Raw genomic sequence first — 24,771 nt, 5'->3', positions numbered from 1 at the left:
GAGAGGGACCTATATCCTGATGACTGGTAATCTCTGTGTCCTGACCTGGTTGTTATTGAAGCTCGGAAGTGATCTTCTCTGCATGCAGAGAAATCTTGCAGGAATTCGTACACGCACCTAAAGCAGTGGCTCTTGTCGGCCTTCGACGTTCTTCTACAGATTCCTGTTTTATCAGGACCAAAGGGCTGATCTGGAGATTTGTCATGGTAGAGACCTGGAGCTCCAATGCTGTGGTCGTTCGAGCCAGAAGTAGTATTTCAGCAAGGATTGCGACCTCTGCAGGAACTTTTTCTTGAGTATTTTGGACTCAGAGCTGGCTATTCCCTGTGACTTGATGGCCTCCTCATTAGAGCACTGGTGAAATTCACAGTGTTTTACGTTAGCTCGCAGCAGTGTCACAAACTTATTTATCGTTTCCCCTGGAAGCTGTCTGGTGGTGTGGAACACATGATGCTCGAAGTCAACATTTTTGTGGATGGTGAAATGTTTATCCAGGATGCATTCAAAGTCTGCGTAAGTGTGTTCCACATCCTTGGCTAGTCCAAATATGATGTCCATGACTTCAGGGCCTGATGTGAGGCCGAGTAAGCCTGTGATGCGCTTATCGTCTTGCGGGCCAAGCGTGGCCAGGTATAGATCGAACACCTTGATCAACCTGGACCATCTTGGACCCAGATTAGTTGTGTCGGTAGTGTCAAAAGGGAAAAGCGTGGGAACCAGAAAGGAGTCCCTCACCTGTTGCGCTATGGGCCCTGGGGCTGGATCCATATCGACTGCGTGAAGTCGAGGTGCCGGCCAGCAGTCCGCTTCTGTCCACTCTGATCTGGCGTAGCTTTTGAGATGAGGCAAAATGGGTGCTCACTCACGGCTGGTCTAGGGTTGATGAGGGTGGGGCACTGGGTAGTCCTCATACTCTAGAACCCGAAGTTCCTCCTTCAATTGTGTGCCAAACAGTTCACTTTTGCTGGTGCTGTGTTGGGCAGTCCCCTCCATCAGATTTCAGCACCTTTTAGCTCACAGGTGCATGCTCCCGCAGTTTCTGGAGGGCCTGAAGTGAGTATGGTGCAGTGTGCATACTCCCTTAACTCCCTTGAGTAGGGTGCTTGCTGGCTTCCACTTTGTAGTGTTTTGGCTTTCTAGTGTCTTGGGCCCACCTTTTGCCGTGTGATGGGCTGTGAGGAGGGGCCACGCTGAGCGGTGCGCTACACACTTTTTCTGCACCGTCTTTATCATTATATGTTTTTTTTTATTTTCTGTGCGTGTTGGGTCTCACGCTTTGCCAGCGGCTGCACCCTTATGGGTGAGGCATGTGCCCGCTGCGCATGCCCATAGCTCTCAACTCACCCGCTTTTGACGGGTGTCACCCGCCTTGAAAGCTGATGAATCACCCGCCCAGTCCCTCATATTCCCATTCACTTCAATGGGCCTCTCACCCAGCAAAAAGAAAATCGGGCGTTTTCACCCGCCTGGGTAACAAAAAAGGTTGGGAGCTTTGCATGCCTTGACTGTGAGAAAGAAGCGTGTGGTGCCAGGAGAGGGGGAATTTGCTCTCCGGCTGCTTACTTGTTCAACGCGCCGTCTGCACGTCGAGGTGAGGATTCCACCTCTTGTTGGCGGTCTGGCTGCTGCTCCACCAGCGAGCAGAGCAAAGGCACAACCCTGGGATTATGTGCAGCCGGCAGCGCACAGACTCTTCAACGCCTGCCCCAGCGCAAGTATTGTGTCTCCACTCAACTGTTTGTAGACGCTGATGCGGGACACACGAAATAAGGCAGCCACACAACTGGAAACTTGGCATGAAGCCCAAGCCCAGCCAACGGACCCACCGGGCTGAGGCTGCCAACAGCACATCACTGCTCTCTTGCACTTTTCCAGCTTATTCCCACTAACTAACCACCCCCCACCCCCTTTCTCCCTTTTCAGAGCCGCCAGAGTGCCAGGGGTCCACTCCGGTGGTGATAGTGCACGTTACAAATATCCTTTAACATTAACATGAACTGAAACATTCCCCCAAGCCCTCCCACGTCAACATTGGTCACATGACCATTTGAGGTTCCCTGTGCCTGCCCATCACGTGTCATTGGTGGCCAATGACGAGACGGTACACCCACATCCCATATCTCACATCAGTGGCTAACTCTGACCCATATCGATGTATTTATCAGACCTTGGACCATCCCCTCCAGATTAACATATTTTCAAATGTCACTGCCAAGCACACACGAGTGGCACCCAGGATTGGGGTAATTCTGACCTGCACTCATCAGCACCACTGGTTTTGCATCTGTCTCTCCCTTTAACTAACCCCCTCCCTCTTTTCTTAGTGGGCTGCATCCAGCAAGGCCATCAAAATGGCAGAAGGGCGCTATACAAGAACACTTTATGTTAGGTTACATTGCATTACATTCTATGTAGCGTCAGAGTCCAAAATGTGTCTTGTAAGTAACATCAGAACGAACTGACAATTAGTATGATCTCTTCTATTGTTGTTAGTGTCTCCCAAACGGTTTATTTTATTTATTTGGGTGACTTAAAGCATGTCAAACATATTTGCTAGCTTCGTTTTTGCATATACGTAATATGTTTCCCTTTCTCCATCTCCTTGGACATTCCCTCCGTCGCTGTTCACCTCTTCCCGTGCATCAACATATGACAACTGTCTCTCTCCTCGCTGCCAACCCCTTCTCTTTGTGTCCGTTTGTCTGTCTATCCCAGGACGGGCCAGACGTTTTTGTTTCTATGTGCTTTTGTCTGTAAACCCCGTGCCCTTCCTGTCTGAGCTTCCCTGTCTCTGGGCCTCCCTGTTTGCTTCGTAGTTTCCCTGCGTTTTTGTGGCTGAGGCGTCAGAAGGATCTCTGAATGTGATATTTTGACGCTTTGGACATCATCTAGTCACAGGGTAGCTGTCACGCTTCTAGAGGAACAATGAGGGACCTTTGCATTAGCTATTGTCGAGGGGCGGTGACGTCACCCCTTCAAACTCATTTAAAAGGCGACGGCTTAAATATCGTATAATTGTAACACTGTCTTCTGTGAGTGTGGCATAAAGTTTGTTGTTTAAAAAAAATGGGCGAAAACAGGAAGGAGAACCAAAACAAGAGCGCGCACCCTGTCTAGAGTTCAAATCTTTTATTTTGATTTTAAAACGTTTTTATTTTTTAATTCCCAAAGAGGAATCGGGTGCATGTTTGCTGCAGAAAGGGACTTTCTTTCTAAAAAAAACGGAAGACTGCATCAACAAGCATGTCATGACTGCTGAGCTTCATTAGCAGAAGTGCCCTGTGATCAGATTTGCAAGGCGCGCCCCATGCAGTAATCCTCCTACATCGCGTATGCGTGTGTGTGTGTGTGTGCATGACCAGCCCTGTGCTCGCTGTCTCAGCCTCTTCTCGCGGTGCTCGCAGAGCCTATGTTGAGCTGCCTGTGGCTGGCTTCGAGAGGAGGAGGAGGAGGGGATAGAGGAGGAGTGCGGTAGTGGGGGGAGGGAAAGGATCCAGTCCGTGTTTTCCAGCCAGCAGCTAGTCCCCAGAAAGAAGTGGATAATAGTTGCTGGAAGCTCGCCTCTTGTGCCATGCTGGGCCAGATAGGCTCCACCAGACGCGTATCTTACCCATATCCGGGTTAGAGAGGGGAAGGAGAGGAAAACGGAGAACGTTCCAATTGAAACCCGAGCGAAAACTTCTGAACATGGAAGCAGAGCGGAACAGCGACGGCGGCGGCAGCAGGCACCGGCAGTGAGGCACACTACCATTGTCTTGTCACAAACCGGGAGGCTGCCTTCCTCCCCCTCGCGCCCCATTGGGATGATCTGGACTCGGATTCTAGGGGGGTAAGCGCCTTCATTTTGCCCTCTCTCTGCACAGCCCTCCCGTGGCCGGCTGCGGGGAGCTGGGCTGTGTTTTCGTTTTTTCTGCTGACTGGGTTTGACTTTGCAATGTTGGAGTGATCATGGCCGCGCAAGTGGTAACGGCGGCGGCGGTGGCAGCCCAGGCGAACAATAAGGGGAAGAACCCCGGCCTGTCGCCCAGCCTCAGCCCGGAGAGGGGCCCTGGGAAGGCAGGTGGCCCCATGCCCGGGGGGGAGCATGGTAGCAGCAGCGCTGGTGGAGGCGGCGGCGGCAGCAGCATGAATAACAATAACAATAATGGAGATCACCACCACCATCTCCAGCACCACCATCACCACCACCTCCAGCACCACCACGAACCGCTCAACATGGCAACTACGAGTTTGGCTTCCCCTGCAGGAGACCCCAGCTCCATCAACAACAACAGTAGTGGTTCCTCGGATGCCATGGAAGGGGGCAGCTCTTCCACTTTGTCTTCTCCCAGTGCTGGATTGGAGAACAGTGTCCTCCCCAACCACAAACTGAAGAGTGGCCCTGGTGGAAATGACGGTGGGGATCCACACCCGTCTCACCACCAGCTCCACCACCATCCAGGACAGCACCTCCTCCACCACCACGCTCATCTACATCATTCGCACCCACAACACCATCACCCGCAGCACCACCACCAGTCACAGACCCTCCACCGCCAGCAGCCCCAACATCCCTACCAACCGGGTAGTGGTGGTTCACAACAGGCCTCGGACATGGATTCCCATCCTCATGGAGGAGGCCGAACTAAAGATGGCAATGTGATGGGGCATCAGGAGCAGCAACCTCAGCGGGCCCAGTCACAGAGTGTAATACGGGGCCCAGTGGTTCAGGAGGAAGATGTTGACTCCCCTGGGGACCCTGGTAGTGGTGGTGGCCCTTATTCGGATCATCAGCAGCCGGGCCTGGCAGCTATGACGGGTGCAGGTGGGCCGCACAGCAACAATAATGGTACTGGCCACCCTCATCAACAGGGAAGTGGCAGCTCTTCGTCACACAGCTCTGGATCTTCCTCTTCCTCATCTTCGTCTGATTATAACCACTACTATGGCGGAGGGGGCTGCAGTCCAGCCCCTGGCACTGGGAGCCGAGCCACTGGGCCTACTTTCGATCAACATGGTGGACAACAAAGCCCCAGTATGGGGTTAATGCAGCACCCTGAGCCTGGGCAACACAGCTCTGCCAGCAGCATCAACTCCCATGAGGCCTACACTAACCACAGTGGCCCGGCCGCCTACAACCACTACCCAGGAGGCTATCCTGTGCGACCCAGCCGCGGAGGATGTGGCACCCCTATTGAGAACAGAGCAGGAGGATATGGTGGATATGGGGTTGTGGGCTCCCCTCGGCAGCAGCAGGGTAACAACACTTCTGGGGGGACTCCTGGCAGCTTAACCAAGGCTGGGAGCTTCCAGAGGTTTTCTGGGCAACAGAGTCAACACCCCTCTGGGGCCACCCCCACTCTTAACCAGCTATTGACATCCCCCAGTCCTATGATGAGGAGTTGTGGCAGTGGTTACCCTGACTACAGCAGCAGCGGACCTCACGCTCCCCAACAGCCACCAGCGGGCATTGGTAAAGACATGGGCTCCCCTCAATATGGCAGTACGGGCAACCCTGTTTGGGGGACACCACAGAGGAACCATCCGGCTATGAGCCCCGGGAACTCTGTGCACAGCCATGGACGAGCCCAGGTAAAATCCCACCTTTTTACCCCCGTGCATGCATTCCAGGCCTATCCTACACTTTGCACTGATCTAGTAATTGATTGGGTATTTGGTGACCAAAAAGCCCCACCAATGGACCACTCATGGTGGCAGGCATATTGGGGGAGGAGGAGTGTATGATTTACATGAAAGGAAAATGAATGCAGAACAGTATTGCTGTGTACAACAAATGATAGATATTCCAAATGTGTCGATATGTTGGTAATTATTGTCCATTGAGGTTTGGGAGTTTTGTAGATACTAGAACTGTGGGCTGGTCAAATTCTCACTCTACCACTCCCTTTTTTCGTCATTGGCAGGGTTGCCCGATGGAATTGCATACATATGTTCGTGTATTTCTGGAGCCAGGCCCCCTCTTTTGCATTGAAGAGGACCACCTGGATGCATTTGTTGTCCCCCAATATTCGTTTTAATTGAAAAAAAACTAGCATATGGTGGGTACGCTTGGTGGTAGCCATAGCTCTGTTTTGAACACTGCAGTTGGGACTAAATGTTTTTTCATTACAAAGCATGGGCACAGAACTGACGTTTCCCCACGCTTCTGCCACCCTAACGCTTTAGTTACCCTGCAGTTAAACCATGTACTTACCACATGCATGTTATCCGGGGATGCTCTGGTGCGTTGTAATGCATTGTTGTTTTTTGTCCTTCCCATGTTTTGATTCTGTATAATAAAGTCTAACCACTAGACCACCTTATTTGGAAAGTCTAAGATCTGACCAGCAAGTATTATTGTGGCTCTATTGAAAAAAAAATCAATTCCATATATTAGTTTGCGGTTGGGAAGAACACGGTCTCTTTAGTATTAGTGCCTGCGGGAAAGAAGCGCGAATCAGAAAGGCAGGAACAGTAACGGGTTGATTGCTGCTAAAAAGGCATATTTCTGATATGTCGAAAAGCCAATAGGCTATTAATTCATCCGATCGCCTTATTCCATGAATCCGATTCGTTTGGATAAGGCCTTGTTTTGCCTTTCACGCGAATCGGCCGAGAAGAAGGCCTCGCACTGGGCTAGCGCTTCTCGCCGAGCAGCCTGAGCCGAAAGAGTGACTTGATCTCCATTGCAAGGTTTGGAATTTGAATTGTGGAGGTAAAGTGGCTGTAATAGTCTCCAGACAGCTGCCTCCGAGTTGACATCTAATCTGCCATCTGATTGGTTCCCCTCTCACCATTGGGCATTTAGCACTGCTGATGTAAATAGAAGTGCTGAGCTGCACACAGTCACAGAACGCAGCCGCCCAGCCCACAAATAATAACAGAGCAACCTCTCCCGTCGGCAGGTGAAGGAACCCCGGGAAGGGGCGCATCGAAATAAAGTACGCTTGGAGGTCGGAGTACAATTCCTCACCCCCTCCCCCTCCTCCAAAAATACAATATGTTGTCACTGGTGCAAGCTCTTGTTCGGCTTATTTGAGTTTCTTTTTGTTCTACCGAGCTGTAACGTGACAGCAGAAGCTTGGTGACATGTTAATTTAAAAAAACGGGTCTCTCAATACTGAAACGAAATACGAATAACCTCATTTAGAATGCATGTTGTCGTTTTCGGTGATGGGGAGAATTTGCCCTCCGATTGCCCCTTCCCAATACGATATTTCATTTTCACGCAGAGCACAAACAGCATTTCGGCTGCCGGCCTATTCTTTATTTTTACATTATAAATTCTGTTGGGGCAGGCGTGTATGGTCGTCCTAAATGTAGTGCGCCATAGATTTACCTCATTTCTGTTAGAAAATGACCACTCCATACTGTTTCTTCCAGCCGCAAACAGGATGGCCTGCCATGTTTGTTTTGCCTTCTATTTTTTCCCAGTTGCTAAACTGCCTTTGGTGCTATTTTGAACAATAGGACCATGTTTTTCATGAAGTTGTTTTAAAAAAAAAAAAATATCTATTTTTACACTCTAAACCGTTTTTCATTGAAGCTATATTACAGCTGATGTTGGGAAGTAGGTAATGCGGTTGGAGGTGGGATTATTTGCGAGCGAGAACCACGAATGGATGCAAATGAGGCAGGGGTGGCTTTTAATGTTCAGAGCATCTACTGTCCCCAACCTTTGCTTCCGTTGTTTTGCTTTAAAGGGAAAACCTTTTTTTCTCTAAATGAATGGAATTTAAATTGAAGTGTTACACACATTTACCCTAAAAGACTGCTCCCATTTTGTTTGTAGACTGAATCGTTGCACGCTGTTTTTTTTTCTTTTTATTGCAGTGGTTTCCTGTTAACATTTTTGCAGTCTATGATTTCTTGACAGCTCGATGTTATTTTTTTTTTTGTTTGCCGCCGCTTAAAAATAAAACATGTGATTCTTGAGTCGCTTAGAAGTAGTGAAACAACGGTGCTTCTTTGAGCATTGTCCTATGAAATTATTGTCTAAAAAAGTTCCCGCTTGTCGGCATGGCTTTTTAAGTTGGTTTGAATGTACTGTCTTGCGTTTAATCTATTCTTCCGGTGTATGCACAGCAAAGAGCCTTCACTAGTTATTGAGCTATGAAATGGCTACTACATTGCTTTGAACCTAAACCGGTGGACGAGTGACGAGGAACTCGATGGTCCTAAACCTTGTTTAGCTTTTGTTTTTTGTGTTTGTGTATGACCATTGGAAGTTCTGATATATTTTTTTTGGTCCTATCTCGCATATACATTTATTTTTGTTAACTGTTGTATGCAGGATAGAATAAGGCGGCCGCTACTATGCAATATGCCAATTGTAGATGTTGGTTGTGTATCGGTTTGTGCATTAATTGTGTCTTATAATGTGTGTGTAATCTGAAACCAAAGGAAGCAAGGTGCGCTGTTTAATTTTTTTTATTTAAAAACTTTTTTCAAAACGGAATGTAAAGCTAAATGCACATTTTGTATTGGTGTGCATCAACCTTCCTGGTTAAAAGTTCAATGAATTGTCTCAATCAAGTAGCTTCAAAGTGCCCATGTTAAATGTGTGCGTGTGGTTTCGGCTGGGTAGGTATTCTGGCTGTGACTTTTAGAATCCCATTAATAGCTTGGATTCATTGGGATGGTCTGGCATTGCCATGCTTTCACTGTCCATGCTCACGGATGCTTTTTGATATTTCACATCCAATTGCACACATGGCTTTCGCTGTAAGGTGTATTTTTGTTTTCTTAAATGCTATGTTGCATGAATTTTTGTTGTAAGTGTTGAGGGAGGATGAACAGCGTGGCACACGAAAGATGGAGCTTCAAATTGGCACGCCCCCATTACAGCTATAGCATATTGTACAAGGTGCAGTCCCCCAATGTAATCCAGAAAAGAACACAAAAGTAATCCAAAATGGAGTGCACAGCTTGCAGGGGAAAACGAGCTTTTTATTTTCAAATTCGAGTTGGAGAATGTCAGCGCTAGCCCTGTGGAACTGCAAAAAACGTCAACATGCCCATTCCGTGGTACAATATTTAAAGCGGAAAACCACAGATTAACACATTGTCCAAAAGCAACTTTTATTCTACCGTTTCAATTGGCAGTGCATCATCAAAGAACACTATACATTTAACATTGTGATTTGAGAGATCCCTTCACGTGGTCATTGAAAATCCCACCCCTCAAACATCGTCTAATTTGATAGATGAAAATGTTGCGCTCCTATTGGTTGGCACACTCCATAAGACAATTGATTAAAAAAAGCTCTGACCTCCAGCGACACCTGAGACAGCTCGTGCTTTGGCATCTCACTGAGACAGACCAATGGTGTCAGTGAGGGCAAAACTTTTTTCATCCCATGTATCGTCACAATCGCTTCCTGTGATTGGTCCTTTGGTCGTCTTTCCCCTTGTACCTGCAACTCCTGTCACAAGACATGCTGCCAACTCTGGATATGAGCTTCTAGTTATCTGTTCACAATGAATAGTTGTGAAAAAAACACGTGTTCGTGTGTGTGTGTGTGTGTGTGTGTGTGTGTGTGTGTGGGTGGCGCTCTGCACCTGGAAATTAATTTCTTGTGTTTATCCATTTCAATTTGGCAATTTTACCTGCAGGCCAAATGCCCAGCTCTGAGTGGGGGCACTGTGTTCACCATCTAGTTGTTCATTTTGGCTCTGCTGCTGCCTGGGCCTGTGCATGTATCTTACTGTGTCCTTTGCAACCATTTATGTATTCATTCATCGTCTGGGGAAGGCACCTGCTGCCTCGAGCCCCCCATTTCAGGCCGCTGAGAAGATTTCTCTCTTGCAAGACATTAGCTGAACACTGTTTGGCACTTCTTTCCATTCTGGCCTTGGCTGCTTGGAGCTTTATGCCTGTCGGCAAGATAACATTCAAGCAAATGTGCGTAGCGCAGAAATGTGGCCTAGCGCGCAAACACTGCATCCTTTAGCAATGGTGGATTTTAACATGGCAGACCTCTTGTGCAATACAACTAACTACACCTACTAAAACCCAAATCTATACAATCCAAATAAATATAACTATTTCACTCTTTTATCTAATTTATTTTTAAATGTCTTTATTGAGCAAAGGCTGACAATGCATCAGTGTCAGTACAACTACCATCATTACAAATATAGCATTGTTCATTCTAGGCATTTTGTAATAATAAACAAGACTTCAAAAAGGGAGGTGAGATAAAAAAGGGAGGGGGAAGAGAACACAAACTTCCTTACATAAAACAAGTTTTAGGGCACATGGTGAATTTGGGTCACGCGATTGATGGGCGATATCATGTTTTGGGTTTCCAGAGTGACTGAGTGTGGAGTGTTCGTCTAAGCGTGGGTGAAAACGGGGGGTGGTGGGGTGTAGATCCTTTTATATTCACAAGCAGGTACACAGCGCTATAATTAGTCAGGGAGGTCATGGTGGCTTATCATCTGATAGGTGGAGCACACTGTGGACAGGGGATTTCCATGCTACAAAAGTGTCAGCGGGGTCACCCTCATATGAATGCAGTGCCATAGCCCATTCTCTTGTTTCAGCCTCGCACAAGGTTTCAAACTCATTCAGCCACAGTTTAAAGTGGGGGCATTTTGGGGATTTCCAGGACATGGAAATTCTTCTCTTCGCAAGTATACATGCTAAATCAAGTCTAATGCACTGTTAATATTTGCTTTGTCTAGAGTATGTTCCCAACAAACATTCCGTCGGTGACCAGTCGCATCTAGCAACCCCAGCTACCTTACATGTCTTTTCGATGCAGTACCAAAAAGACTGAACCTTTACGCATTTCCAAAACACACCTTTATCTAATAATGTGTTGTTAAAAAGAATGCAGAGAGATTCTTTGCTGTATGTGTTTTTCTATGCAGCCCGTAACCCGGACACTTCCTGAAGTGTGAAAAAACTACATATGCTCTTACTACAGTGTCACACCAAGGAATGCATGTGACCCCTACGTCACTACCAGATGTCTGCTGCCTGTTTAAAGGAGTTTTCTAATCCTGTACTTGCATACACCTTTTAGAAGGCTGAACTTGTATATTTATACTCCACCTCTGTCCCCCCCCCCCTTTTTAGTATTAAATAACTCCTCCTTCCTATATCATCCTTTGGGGTCCATATCTTACAGACACCCCGTAAACTCTCCCCCCATACTGCATAATCCTCAGGTGCAAAGGTTATAAAAAAGCAATCGCCATCGGCATTACAATCTACCCAATGTTCCGTGTGGGTCTTGGGATCTGGAGCTGGATTGGAGAGCCTCCCAGGGGGACCAAAGCATACAGTGTTGTATCCCACCATTCCTCTTATGCGAGGGGCGTGGCATCGTATTAAGGATTTTTCAGTGAAAGTCATCATACATGTACCCTTAAACCCACCACCCTTGCAGCAACCCAAAGAAATTTAAAGTGCACAAAGACCAACGAGAACAGGAACCAGCACTTTAACAGCATTATTCCACCACATGGACATCCAAGAAAAAAGTGTTTTAATTAAGATCGTTGTTTTGTTCTCTCCTGTTCCCCTCCCTTGAGTTGGCATGCTCTGAAACACTTGTGTATGGGCACGATAGAAATAACATTTCAATTCAACCAATCCTCTTCGACAACCATGCTACTTTCTTTTTCCATAGTCGTGTGGAGTGTGTGCAGTGCAACAATAGCTTCAGTTAAACTTCCATTTTCAGTGTCATTTGAGGGCACCAAGGTACATCGGGTGCTTCCAATCTTCGCACACACTTCAACTTCCATAGCCGTGATTAAATCCAATATGTATCTGCTCTGCAAGGTGGTGACGAAACTGCTCTTAGTCCTTCCCTGATCGCATTCACACCTCACTCCATACCATTGGCAAGTTTCAACCGTTCCCTGCAGTTTGGATGCCGGGTGCAAGTAGTGATGCGAAAAACATAGCCACTTTTGAAAATAATCTAAACTCTGTAGTACTTCTGTCAATCTGTCAGAGGATTCCTTTGAAAAATAATTGCTGCTTCTCCTGCTCCTTTGTAAGTTCTGGGACCATGTAGTCCTCTTATGGTAAAGTTATTTTGCTTTATAATGTTCATCAAATGACACAAGGTCCTGAGGTACCACTAGTGCTGGCAAAATGCAGGGTAACAAGGGGCCAAGTGCCCGCCCATCGTGGTGGAAGCTGGGTGTAGGCCATGCTGCCATACACCCAGTAAATGTCTGCAGTTACTGCTCGTAGGGTCGAGAGCGCCTTTGTTTTGGTGCATTTCTTATTTATACCGAATTTGATGCTCCCTCTTGATCTGAAACACAAAGAATATAGTGTAAGTGCCTGCAGAGGTTGCTTATTTTCGCCAGAGTCTGAATGCTTCGGACCCAAATACTAATGCAAGTCTTGTTCATTTGCATAGCCACTTCTGAAAATCCTTCAGCTCTACACCCAATGAGCCCCTCCACCATCTCGTCTTGGCAGAAACTATATGCAACACTGGTCTGAAGGCAACTCATGCCCGTCTCCTTTTCACGTGAAAGTGTGTTGTGTTGTGATCGCTCTGCTTCCCTCGACCCCCTCCTAGGCCCCTTTGTTTCATAATACAATACTACATCCTTCTTTTTCTGCCAATTTCTTTAATTTTATGTAATTATCTTCATAAACATCGCCGTCTTCTCGTTCCACCAATACCCTGTGTGCCTGAAATGGCCCCCTAAACCTGCCCAAAGCCAGGTGAATCAAACAGTGTGTTACTGTCCTAGTGCGTTCTGTGGGATAAAGTACTTGTGCGTGCCTGTCTCATGTGGAATAAGGGAACACATGTAATTTGCCCTCTACCCACTACTCGCATGTGGCTGTACCGCATATTTTCTGTATCGGTGTGATGCTCATTCCCAAAGCTGCTTAAAATTATTCATTTCTAACAGTTGACCCACTGCCATTTTGTTGTACATTAATATTATCACCGCTATTTCTGACACCTCAGACATGTGCAAAGGAAGAGAAAAAAAGAAAGAAAGCAACACTTAAACTTAGTATACATTTTAGTATTATTCCGGTCTGCGTCTGCTGTGATGCTGGAGAAAGACAGTCTGTTTTCTTGAAAACAAGAAAGGGCGTTTAAAAAAAGTTACTGTGAATTGGTTGTAACTTCTCTTGTGCCCCCCTTTTCCCCTCTTTTCTTGAAAGGGGAGGGAGGTTGCCTTTTTGTCCCTCCTGATGTCGGAGAGGTAATAAATACCATGTTCTTCTCCCCTCAACCTTTACTGCATTTGAAGTGGCATAGATTACCTTGAAGGGGCATATAAAACGGTTGATGCCACTTGCGGGTGACACTGCAAATTTAGATGTGGTCCCCTAGGTACAGTTGAGGTTGCTGTAGCAATGATTCTTGTTCTTGTGGCGTGGGTGCCTCTTCTGTGGATGTGGCTAGCCGATTTGGGCTGGACCTGTCCTGATATAAACTTAAGAAACTTGGTAAGTTCCATAAAATAACCCTGGAATTCCTGCAGAACTGTTTTGTATCAGAGGTTGAGCGGGAGGGGGTGAACTGTGCTTGCAACCTCCTACCTTTGACAGTCTTGTGCAGAGTCAAGTGGTGGTTGCAAATAAAGCTAGAGGCAAGCAGTGCAACCAGCTCTTGTGAAGCATTTCACACGTTTTCGCATTGAGTTGCTTCACTGCATCTTTGGCTTGGGGGTGGTAAGCTGAACATAATTTGTGTTGTTGCTAATAGGGAAATTATTTCTTGGAGGTCCAACAATGGGCCACGTTTTTTCAACTCCTTGCAAATACCCCATTGTGGTAACACCTCGCACAGGAGGAATTTAGCTGCAGATTTGGCATTGGGGTGGGCACATGGACCTACTTCAAGCCAATGAGAGAATGGGCATACCACAACAGTTAAATAGGAAAAATTATTGCATCTGTTAAGTATATCTGTGTGGAGATGTTGAAAAGGCCCTGAAGGGCTAGACAATGTTGCCTTAATCATTCTGAATGTGTGATTGGTGGCTTAACGTTGGCAGGTCACGCAATTGGTGATTAACTCTGCCATGTCTTCCTGCAAATTTGGGACAAACAACTGCTGCAATGCACTCTTTAGAGGTGTGTGCTTGGTGACGCAGGTGTTCCAGGGCAGTTTCAAGTAATTCCTGGGGCATGATGGGTTTCCCTGACATATTTTGTCTCCATGTTAAATCTGGGGGTATAAATAACACCCTCTCTTTGTCCTTAATGCTTGCCTTTGTTGAGGTGCCTGTCCCTGTAATTCTGTTATGTGAACCACGGTTAGGGCCTGTAGAGTTTAGTAATTTACGCTTGCTGTCAGTGTGTGAAAATGTGGCAAATAGTTCTGTTATGTATGGTAATATGCAGCGTATTTCTTCTACTGTTTCTGTTACATCATTGCCATGTAACCTTTTTTTTTAAATAATGTATTTTATATTTTTTTGTGCTGTAAGTTACACCACTGCTAATGCTGAGGGAGAAGGTTGTGCTTCTATTCATCCAGAAAATAAATCTGCATGTTGCACAGGTGTGCCATCTGATTTTTCCAAACTCTCCCCTTCTGTCTAGACAACCGTGCGTGTATTGTTGATGATGTGACCTATGCCGAATCTGAATAAATAGTGGCACAGCATCCTTTTGACATTTCTATTGCTGTAATTAATGTCATTAGTTCTGCTGAATAGTGTAGTGGGAGTCTCCTCGTTGATACAACCTCAAACTCCTTATCCTCGTATCGTGCAGCTGCTGTCCCTGTGTGTCTTTAACCAGTGTTCTGATTGATAAATGTCCTTCCTCCAGGGGGTCTTCCTTAACCTGTGCTTGGCTGTCCAATACGTCCTGTTATGTGCTGAAATAGTGTACATAGTCACCTGGTTGCACTGGTTCTGCAATGAATGTCGCTGGATTAACAATTACGACACACCCTATGTTAATGGAGGGATTGGATAGTATCACCTCATACCCAGAAGCTTGTTGGGTGGTAAGGGTACATTTGGATTTATCAGAATAGTAAATCCTGCATGCGCTACATAGTGTCGCATTGCAGTCGATGGTAAATGTGTCATGACCCTCGCCCAAAACCCCCTCTGGCATCCTCTTCAAAAGCCCTCATGGGGCCAGTCGTGGCACCTATTGCGCCAGGCTCATACACCATGAATAACAATGTGCTTGGGAACTACTTTATTGTATTGTCAGCCAACATGGAGGCATCCACATAGCTTGGTTCCTAAGAACCAAGCTATGCAGTGTAGTGTTTTGGGTGTGGTAGCCTAGGGACTACTTTACCTGGACTATTTTGTTGGGGCTATTTAAACCACACCCGAACACGCTTCGCGTTAATTTGCAGCTTGCCATGTGATGCTCACCGTGTTCAGCTATTCCCTCGAACCTCGGAGAAGCAGAACCTGCAAGGAGACAAAAGGAACATCATTAGCAGAAGCATCTTACCTGCAGTCTTCATCTTTAAACACTCGCAGCTACTGAGAACAGCTTCCTTGAATCTGCACGCCTCCCGGACAGAACAACCTGAAAGAGGAAGATAGAGGCAACATTAAAGAAAGCAGTAGAGACATTTACAAATTATGAACTGCTCAAAAGGCTTACCTGGCTGGTCGCCTCTCGGCTGGCACCACTCCGGACATTCCACTCACGCTGAAGAACACCGCAACCTACAAGGAAGGAAAACACAGGTTAGCAAAGGCAAGACTTTGCAGCGCTGCGCATAGCCCTACTGCATCATAGCACTCTTAATGCACCATCATTTACCAGCGGGGCTCAACCAAGCCAGTTCGCCGCGCTGACGCTCCGCATACCTAAGGGAGAAAAAAGAGACATTTTAAACAAAGAAAGGCATGCAGGATAGCAACAAAACTAAAGAACAGCAATATGACCTACCTGAACAATATCGAACAGGCCGGCATCAGTGAAGTAACTGGACCGCACTCGCCCATGAAAGACAACGTGCCCCTGCAAAGAAGGCAGGACGGAGAGCACGCGTAATTCTACCACAAGGTGAGGAGAGGGCGCCAGAGGGACTGAAATCATACGGGGGTGAAGGGAGGATACTTAGCCCACTCGGTCAGTCTTGAACACAGTCCTCCTGTATTTTCAGGCAGAACCTTCGCCGCAGACCAAATCGGGGCAAAGCTGAGAAGCATACCAGAGAGTAACCCGGCTGGGTGGCGTCCCTGTGGATACCAGGTGAGCTTAACAAAATGTTGAAGATTTAGGAATGGCAAAAGCTGCTGCTCACATGGAAAATGCCCATTATAATGCCAAATACCCTGTCAAAACACCACTGTAATAAGCCAAAGGCTTGAGTCACTTAGAGTTTTCTGGGTGAGGACTGACATTGTTGCCTGACCATTAGGATGTGCAAAAAAGAAACAATTTCATACAATAATTTGGGGTTGCTGAAACCAGTGCTTTACTAAGTGCATTCTTTAACCCTTTGCATTAATCTATAATTTCAGGTGTCCGTGGTAGAGGGCCCTTTATTTTCTGTGCTTCCTCTAACACCCTGTAGGAGGGGCTTGTAACTTGTGTAATCAAAGCTCCAGGACCGGCAATGGCTGCATAGGTCCAAGAACTGTTGCATCCCCTTCACTGTGCTTGGTTGTGGTGTATTGTGCACCGCTGCCACCCTTTCTGGGGTAATCCTTCTCCCTGATATTATCTGCCCTAGATACACTACTTGTTTCTGGCAGTACTGCAGCTTTTCCTTGTCAACCTTGTACTCTTCTATGGTACTGCACCACAGGAGGTCATACGTGATCGTTTCACTGTGCTCTGTGTTTCAAATTTCCTAAATCCGTTTGTAGAACTCTGTAAAAACAAAAAAAGCCTGTGGACTCTTAATACCCTTGTGGTAAATGAGCGTGTTGGAACCTTAGCTAGCGGTAGGTAAATGCAGTAGTTACTGAGAGTGGAATGAAATGGATAATAATGCGTTCTTCAGGTCAACTACAGTAAATTAAGTTGGTTCTGTAGGTATGTTACAGAAAATGGTGGCTGGATTTGTCACTACCAGAAATTCTACTTATACTATGTTATTTATAAGGGGAGAGGTGCTGCACAATCCTCCAAGATCTCCTTAGCCTTTTTCCCTGGATATATATGGGGATTCTGATGGCTGTATGTTGCCCTGTCGCCACAATGCCAAAATTGTTTGATAAATCCCTTCAGCTTCTCGTGTCCTGAGGTACTGGTTGAGCCAGGGCACAATCGACCCTGGTTTTAGTTTGGTACGAACGGCCCCTATTCCTCTCAAAAGGCCCACCTCATGGAGTCAGCTGGTCTGTATTACCTTAGGCACCCTGTTCAGATCTTCTTTCAGGTGTGCTAATAGTGCTTTGGTAAGAAGTATTTTCTGAGGAACCTCTACAACCACCGACATGGTATGCATATTTGGAACACCATCTCACGTCAATCGTCTATAAAAGCAGTTAGTCTGTCAAGCGTTGTGCTGAGGCAATGAATAAGACAGTGCACCGTTCAATGCTATCAACGTTTGTGCTGTACAAAACTACTTGGTCTTTGTTTGTTATGGCTGCTTCTAAATGTATTGTGATAGTGGTGCCGGGCGCGACTTCCTTGTGAACTGTGGGCTTGAACAGAAACTGTGGTTAATCTGAATGTGTGGTCTTTGATCCTGGGCACCCATCCTAACGGTGTCTGGACCCCGTAAAGGAATAACTCTGGAGGAAGTGACGCAGAGCGCTGCGGGTGCAGAATGCTTGTATGTTTGCAGCGTCCCCGTGTGCAATACGTGCCTGGAGCGGAACACCCTATGCCCTTTTTTTGGGGAAAATGATAGTCATGTTTAGTTTGCTCATAAACCCTGCCCAGTATGTTAATCTGCATCTGTTTTTGAGTAGAACAATAGTGCTACAACTTCTTGTCTACCTATGGAAAGGGGCAAATCTTCAGTAAAAGGAACTGTTGGAACAGCCCCAGAAAACCCCTCTGTGTCCGTTATTTTGTCTGACAAAGGAAACCATTCTTACTTAATACAAGCCTTGGTAGCCCCTGTGTCGACCAAAAAGGAAAATGACTGGTTACCTATTGTCACTGCAACCTCTGGTTCCTCTTCCAGGTCTGCAGTTACTGATAGAATTGGGCACGTCAGAGCCCTCTCTGGGCTGTCCTGTGGGCCAAACGTATCTGTGCCTGAAAGCGTTTCTTCCCAATACTGTTACTCCGGTGTAGATGGCCCTGCGCCTTGGGGTAACACATTTCTGACCCACTTCTGACCATGTGCCTGTGCTTGGAGGGCATTCTGTTGTTGCTGTTGGGGAAGCTGCTGCTATTCTGCACTCTGTATAGTTTGAGCAGTTGGGGGCTTCTGCTGTGGGGTATTTTGGCCAACAGGGGGCATCCACTGTGGTAACGTGAATGGCATATGTTGGGGTTGCATCCATGACTGTATGGGATATGTCATGTTCTGGTATGTTGGGATACCCCCAGGGCCATATTGTACCAGATTCCTCGTCTTCATTCTCGTGAAAAGTGCCCCATTCTCCCACAAATGAAGCACGGTCCTCCGAACCTTGGTCTTGCTCCCCATATCCAAAGCCAGTCCTCCTTTCTCTCTGAAAGCCACCCCTTGTTTTCAGGAAATATCCAATAGCCTACTCATGTGGAGGATATCTTGCTTGTGGAGTATACCCTACTACACCCCCTGATCCCCTCCCTGTTGGTAGTTGTACTGAGGCTGCCCTTCTGTGATGCTTGTAATCGCTGCTCTTTCCATGCTAAATTCAATTTCTTTTGTACCGGCATCACTTCTGTGATTGGTCAGTTTTGCTTCTTTTCTTGTCCTGTTTATGGTTGTTATACATGTGAGCTTGTATCTCGGCCCACCCTTTCGTCTGAATGCCGAACACCTTCCATAATTCTGTCTGCACTGCTTTGGGTAGCCCTTTTACTAATGTGATCAAAAAACAGGGGATGATCCAATCTCATGGTTGTTTTGTTTCTAACCGCCACATCTTCTGTATCTGCTGAATATACATTGCAGGGTCAGAATGCGAGTGAAAATCGACTACCTGAGGAATCTCTGTATATTTACCTTTTTTATACTCTCCATATGTGTGTTCCACATTTATTGAATGGCACAGCATCGTGGCCATTACTGTGTAATCTTGCCCCATCATCTGTTTCCAAGTGCATCTTCTTGTTCACCCAATAACAAGGCAAACACACTTTTCATAAACTCCTTCAGCCAGGGTGATCCCTGCTCTGTTTCCCGAGGGGGTCAAGCCACTTGCCCACCCCCGTTGTGAGGGACGGCAAGCTGTTAATTGAAATTACTGATTTTTTTTTTTTTTTTGTTATGGTACATGCTGCGCGCCCTCTGCCTTTCTGTAATGGGGGACACTGTGACCCCTGCATTTGAGGCTGTGCCTTCTCCTCGGGCCACAGTACCCTACTAATTCATTCCTCCCAAAAGGTTCTTTCCCCTGCATCTTCTGTTACATTCATGCCATCATCAATTTCTGCCTGTGCACCACCACATGCTGATTCGCTGTCCACTTCCTCTATGGTAGGGAGATTTTTACTGTCAATTTTAAACCTGATCGTTCTTGTTGTCCACTTATCTGCTGCGCATCGACCCTCCTCCTGCTGTGACGAGCTCCTCTTCTGCTTCCTTTAATACATCCTCCATCTGCCTTCGTGAATGCTTCTCTACTTCTAAAAGTACTGGGTTTTTAACAGTGTTTGGTGTAGTTTTTCTAACTGCCCCTGCTGGTTTCCTTTTTTATCGTCACCTACAGGCGCAAAAGGGAGTTTAGTATATCCTTCAGCGGGCTGCAGAGGAAAGCACACATAAGAGGGTGGGGCTGAAGTCACTGTAACTTCCTTATCAATTTTCTCTGTTTCATGGTTGGGAGCATCCGCCACTTCCTCAAACATTTCCCACAATTCTAGTATCCTTTCTCTACTCAATTTCTTTCCCTTGTGTGTGGACAATAAATGCGTACATATGTTCTAAAACCTGTTTTTCATATTTTATTCCTATATTGCTGGAGTGCTTCATCCATATGTTGGAATGGAAGTATCCATGATGTTAATACAAATCCACCCATCTTCTGAAAATCTATTGACACTGTTCCAGCAGCGTCATATACTTCCTAAACTACTTCGTCCCACCTATAAATTAATTTATAAAAAGCCCAATTTCTCCCACTAGACCCCCATTTCCAATAAGTCTCCACAGTTCTTAGTTCCACCAATGACCCCGTTTTTATAAACCGCTATTCTTTTTCGTGTCAAAGGCCCCTGCTCCCCCCACAAACTCGGCTTTTCTTACTCATACATGCCTCATCATCCACCTCTAATGCACCACTCTAAAACAACCCTTGGCCAAAACCTCTAAATATATCACTCCAATAATAATTTAACAAATACTTACATTATATTCTCTCACCCCTCCCAGAGTGATGGAGGGATCCCTTTTTGCCTTTCCCCTTCTAAGGGGAGATCCCACATCTTTTCACAACTGTTTTCCACTTATGATGCCATCTTTCCCCACAATGGAGGAGATCCCTTCAATATCACATATTTCTTCACAGCTTCCTTCCAACTTAATGTACTAACCAATTAAACAACAAAGCAAACATCCACAATGCTGCGTTTTTTTTCATGCGAGAGTGCACTTGTGTGGTATGGAAACTCGGAGTCCCCTCAATGCGAGTCTTCCCATCTCAACTGCTTACAACACCCGGATCGGGGTCCCGGCTAAGGGATCAGTCAGGCTTTCAGGTAGCTCGGCTTCTGCTCACGTACTCGGCTGTACGCACACTATCTGGTCTCTGCAGGCCCCCCACTCCAAAGTGTGAGGCAGGAAGCACCCAGCTCTTCGGCGGTACTGGAGGTCTCACTGGGGCCTCCGAATGTAGAGGTGCATTCCCCCAATGTAATCCAGAAAAGGAACACAAAATTATTAAACGGAACCACACAACCCATCCCACATTATTGGCCCTTTGGTCTTCCGGCCCTTGCACCTGCAACTTCCGTCTCGAGAAATGCTGCCAGTTCTGGATATGACCTACTAGTTAGTAAATGGAATTCACAGCTTGCAAGAAAACGCACCTTTTTATTTGCACATTCGGTCAGCAGAATGTCAGACAGCTCTGTGGAACTGAACTGCCTGCCCATTTCCAGGCTGCAATATTTAAAGTTTAAAACCGCAGATTAACATATTCTCTAGAAGCAACTTTAATTCCACCGTTTCAGTTTGGCTGTTCGTCATCAAGCCCCTAAAAAAACAGTATACATTTCACATTGTGATTTGTGGTATTCCTTCATGTCACCATTGAAAATCCCAACTCTCAAACATGTCATTTAATAGCTGAAAATGTTGCTCTCCTATTGGTTTGCACTCTTGTAATTGATAAAAATCTCTGACCTAATTTGGACAGCGACAACTGAGACAAGTCTGGTGTCAGCATCCCACCAAGACAGACCAATGGTGTAGTGAGTGGAAATCGGTGAGGGCAGAACTTTGTTGCATCCAATAGACCAGCACAACCCATTCCCCATTATCGGCCCTTTGGTCTTCCTCCCCATGCACCTGCAACTTTCGTCTCGAGAAATGCTGCCAGCTCTGGATATGACCTACTAGTTATCTGTTAACAATGGGGGGGGGGGTGTTTGTGTGTGCGGCTCTGCTCCTAAACATTAATTTCTTTTGTTTATCTGTTTCAACATGGCCATTTTAACTGCAGACCAAATGTTTTGCTCTGTGGGGGTGCCGTGTTCACACTGCTACCTGGGCCTGTGCATATATCTTACTGTGTCCTTTACGACCATTTTGTGTTCATGAGTTTATCGTCTGAGAAGTTTTGCTGTCTCGAGCCCCCATTTCAGGCCCCTGAGAAGTTTTCTCCCTTGCATCCTGGCCATGGCTGCTTGGAGCGTTCTGCCCGTCAGCAAGATAACATTCAATCAAATGTCCATAGCTCAAAAATGTGGCCTATCACATTAGAATGAATGGCAAAAAATGCAGCTGTTGGCAATGGTAGATTTTAAAATGGCAGACCTCTAGTTCAATACAACAACTACACCTACTAAAACTTTACCCAATCCAAATACATGAAAACTATTCACCTTTTATCTAATATAAATTGTAAAAAGGAATGCCGAGAGATTTTGCTGCATGTGTGTGTTTTCTATGTAGCACAAAGCCTGGACGCTTCCTGAAATGTGGCAAAATGACATATGCTCTCACATCGCACCATGGAACACATGACCCACCTATGCCAGTAGCAGAGGTCTGCCTGTTTTTAAAGGCGTTTTCTAATCCTGTACTTGCACACCTTTCGAACCCTGAACTTGCATATTTACACCAGTTTATTGGAGCATATGATCTAATCCACGTAGATTCATAACCTTTCTTGGAGCTGTTCAGGATGTTCTAAATACGAGAAGTAAAAGTCTATAGGCTCCAATTTAACACCTAATCATTAACTGTTATGATATTAGCCATTCTGCAGCTGTCAACAGAACGTACTTGGGCAGTTTCTTTCAATAGAAAGCCGATCTTTGTAGTGTGTGTGCTCTTCGACACTATTGATAGGTTAGCGTACTACTTTGTAAATGATCTGAACGGCATTCCAACCAAATTGTTACCCGCCCTTCCCCAAATGTTCTCTCCGGGTCCTGGGGGACAAAGTGAGCTTACGTGTTAAACACAAAAAATGGACTTGACGTGCATGGGCACGATGAGACAGAGCAACAGAGGGGGAAATGCGGAGGCCATGTTGTGACATCTTTTTATATTCAAAGCGATTTACTTTAGAAATGGCACAGCAATATGTATAATATATTGCAGTCTCCTTTTTTAATTTAAGACTAATTAAAACCATTTCCTCCTTTTAATTGTATATCTCGTTGTGTTATTGGTATACTTTCTATCCTGAAATTCAAATAAAAGAAAATGCATTAAAAATAAACGTTCTATCCAGGAATCGCAATACACTTAATGTTTGTACTTCTATTTTGTTGCAATTTGAACTCCATATCATTCATTTTAATATGATCCCTGCGTATCCCAAAACCTTTATTTGGTCAAACTATTTCATTTTTGTCTTGGGCAAGTCCCCTCTCCATTTCGCTTAACCAAGTCAGTACTTGGTTGTTCCTAGCCTTGCGTGGAAGGGGGAACGCAGGGGGTGCAGAGTGAGATGGAGGGGGTCAGTTTCCGCATTAACTGTGAGGAGCAACTGGGGGTGGAGCAGAATAAACTGCTGCCTCGTCAGGTTTTATCAGGGAAAGTGGCTTCAAGGAAGGGCAACTTTGGGTGCAGGCAAGACAGCTTATGTCATGCCTTCTTGGGTGGGCAATTTCCACAGCTTCTGGCTATGTCATGGAACAATTCTCCCTGGCAAATTCCCTTTTAACATGACCGCCCCAACTCTTAATAAATAATGTTAAATTGCTGTGTGTTGTAGTGAGTGTTTGTGCAGGCCTTTTCACTTGTCTTTTCCGATTGTGGCGTTTTAGGATGTATGTATACATTGACGTAACCTAGGTATTTTCTATTTAGGGCGATGTACAAAGATGGTCTAGGCAAATTAATTTGCAGTGGGATACTGGGTGACAATAATGCATGAGCAAAACAAGACATCCAAACTAGCCTACCGGGCCCTGATTTTCACCCTGTTTGCGCATGTCGTAATATAAATACTCATTTTCTCAGAACAGAATAATACTACTGAAATAAAATGAACAGAGGAAAACTAGGTATTTTGGTGTCACCACAGCCCACCCACAAACTATAATTTTGTAACGCACTCTGCCCAGACCAGCATATGTAAGGCAATGCTTTGTAGTTGAATTTTTGTAGGTCACTTGGGTTATGTATCCCACTTTCTGTTGAGCTACAATCATCCATAGGGTTTAGGATGACCGACTTTGGTATTTGTAATCCTTATGGTACTGGGGACTTGCCTATGCGACTTTTAATCGACTTGTTTAATCCATTCAAGAATAATGAAGTGGTATATGTTGTACAATTCTCCCAAACGTCCGTTTGCGTTTGATAGGTGGAATCCTATAACCATCACAATGTGTGCAGCAAAGGCGGTAGGAACTATTTCCTGACAATGGCGTAGAAAGATGGAAATTCTTTTGCTGTTTGGATTTTTTTATTTTTTGGCGGTTTTTAAAAATAAAAACACCTCCTGATGCACTTGGGCACCATTCCTCCTCCTTCCGCTCCCTCCTTCTCACGAATCATTGAAATACTCTTCTTGAGCTAATGCATGTACTCATGGATGCTATCATTTTATGTTTCTGCTGGGTTTTTAAAGTGCAAACCTAGCTGTGTGGCAACATAGCAGTGTGCAGAAAGGGGATACAGCAGTAGGTTACAATAATGTTGATAAAATTACTTGAATAAACTACAAAGTGTACTAATGGTAGGATATGCAACGTAACCTAGTGTGTATCACCCATCTGCCACTTTTGTTGGCCTTGCTGCATGCCCGTGGCTATCGGAAGAGGTATTTGGATGGATAGCAGGAGAGGCAAATGCCCGTGGTGTCGATTGGTGCAGGCAGGAAGGGCCGGGTCCTGGGTGCTGGTCTGCTTTTTATGGGTTTGGTTTGAACACTTATCTGTGGGGCAGACCAAGTTCATATAGGCTACCAGACTTCAGTTCTGGTTAGCCAATGATGCAGGGAGGGTGGTGTGATGGGGCTTAAAGAGTAAATATTAGCTGCGCCTCAATTAGTAGTGATATGCTGAAGGCTAGGTCTATGGCGGCTGTCTGTGGGAGATTTGTGTATGTAGTGTAAGTAGATCGCGGG

General features: G+C 45.8%; 1 protein-coding gene across 4 annotated transcripts in view; it reads left to right on the top strand.

The window, feature by feature from the left end:
* The first annotated feature begins 3,489 nt into the window (after window positions 1-3,489).
* ARID1B (AT-rich interaction domain 1B) overlaps window positions 3,490-24,771 on the top strand; it is a 1,170,625-nt gene continuing 1,149,343 nt past the window's right edge. For 3 of the 4 annotated variants that reach the window (XM_069607734.1, XM_069607732.1, XM_069607733.1), the window contains exon 1: window positions 3,490-5,571. In XM_069607734.1, coding sequence (XP_069463835.1) covers window positions 3,949-5,571 — 1,623 coding nt within the window. In that variant the 5' untranslated portion in view covers window positions 3,490-3,948. The remainder of the gene's footprint in view (window positions 5,572-24,771) is intronic. The other variant, XM_069607735.1, reaches the window with a different exon arrangement.

This window comes from Ambystoma mexicanum, chromosome 4q, assembly GCF_040938575.1.
Source record: "Ambystoma mexicanum isolate Mex_15411 chromosome 4q, UKY_AmexF1_1, whole genome shotgun sequence".
In the NCBI taxonomy this organism is placed as follows: domain Eukaryota; kingdom Metazoa; phylum Chordata; class Amphibia; order Caudata; family Ambystomatidae; genus Ambystoma; species Ambystoma mexicanum.
Note: the sequence above shows the minus strand (reverse complement) of the source record. Positions and strands in the feature narration are given on the sequence as shown.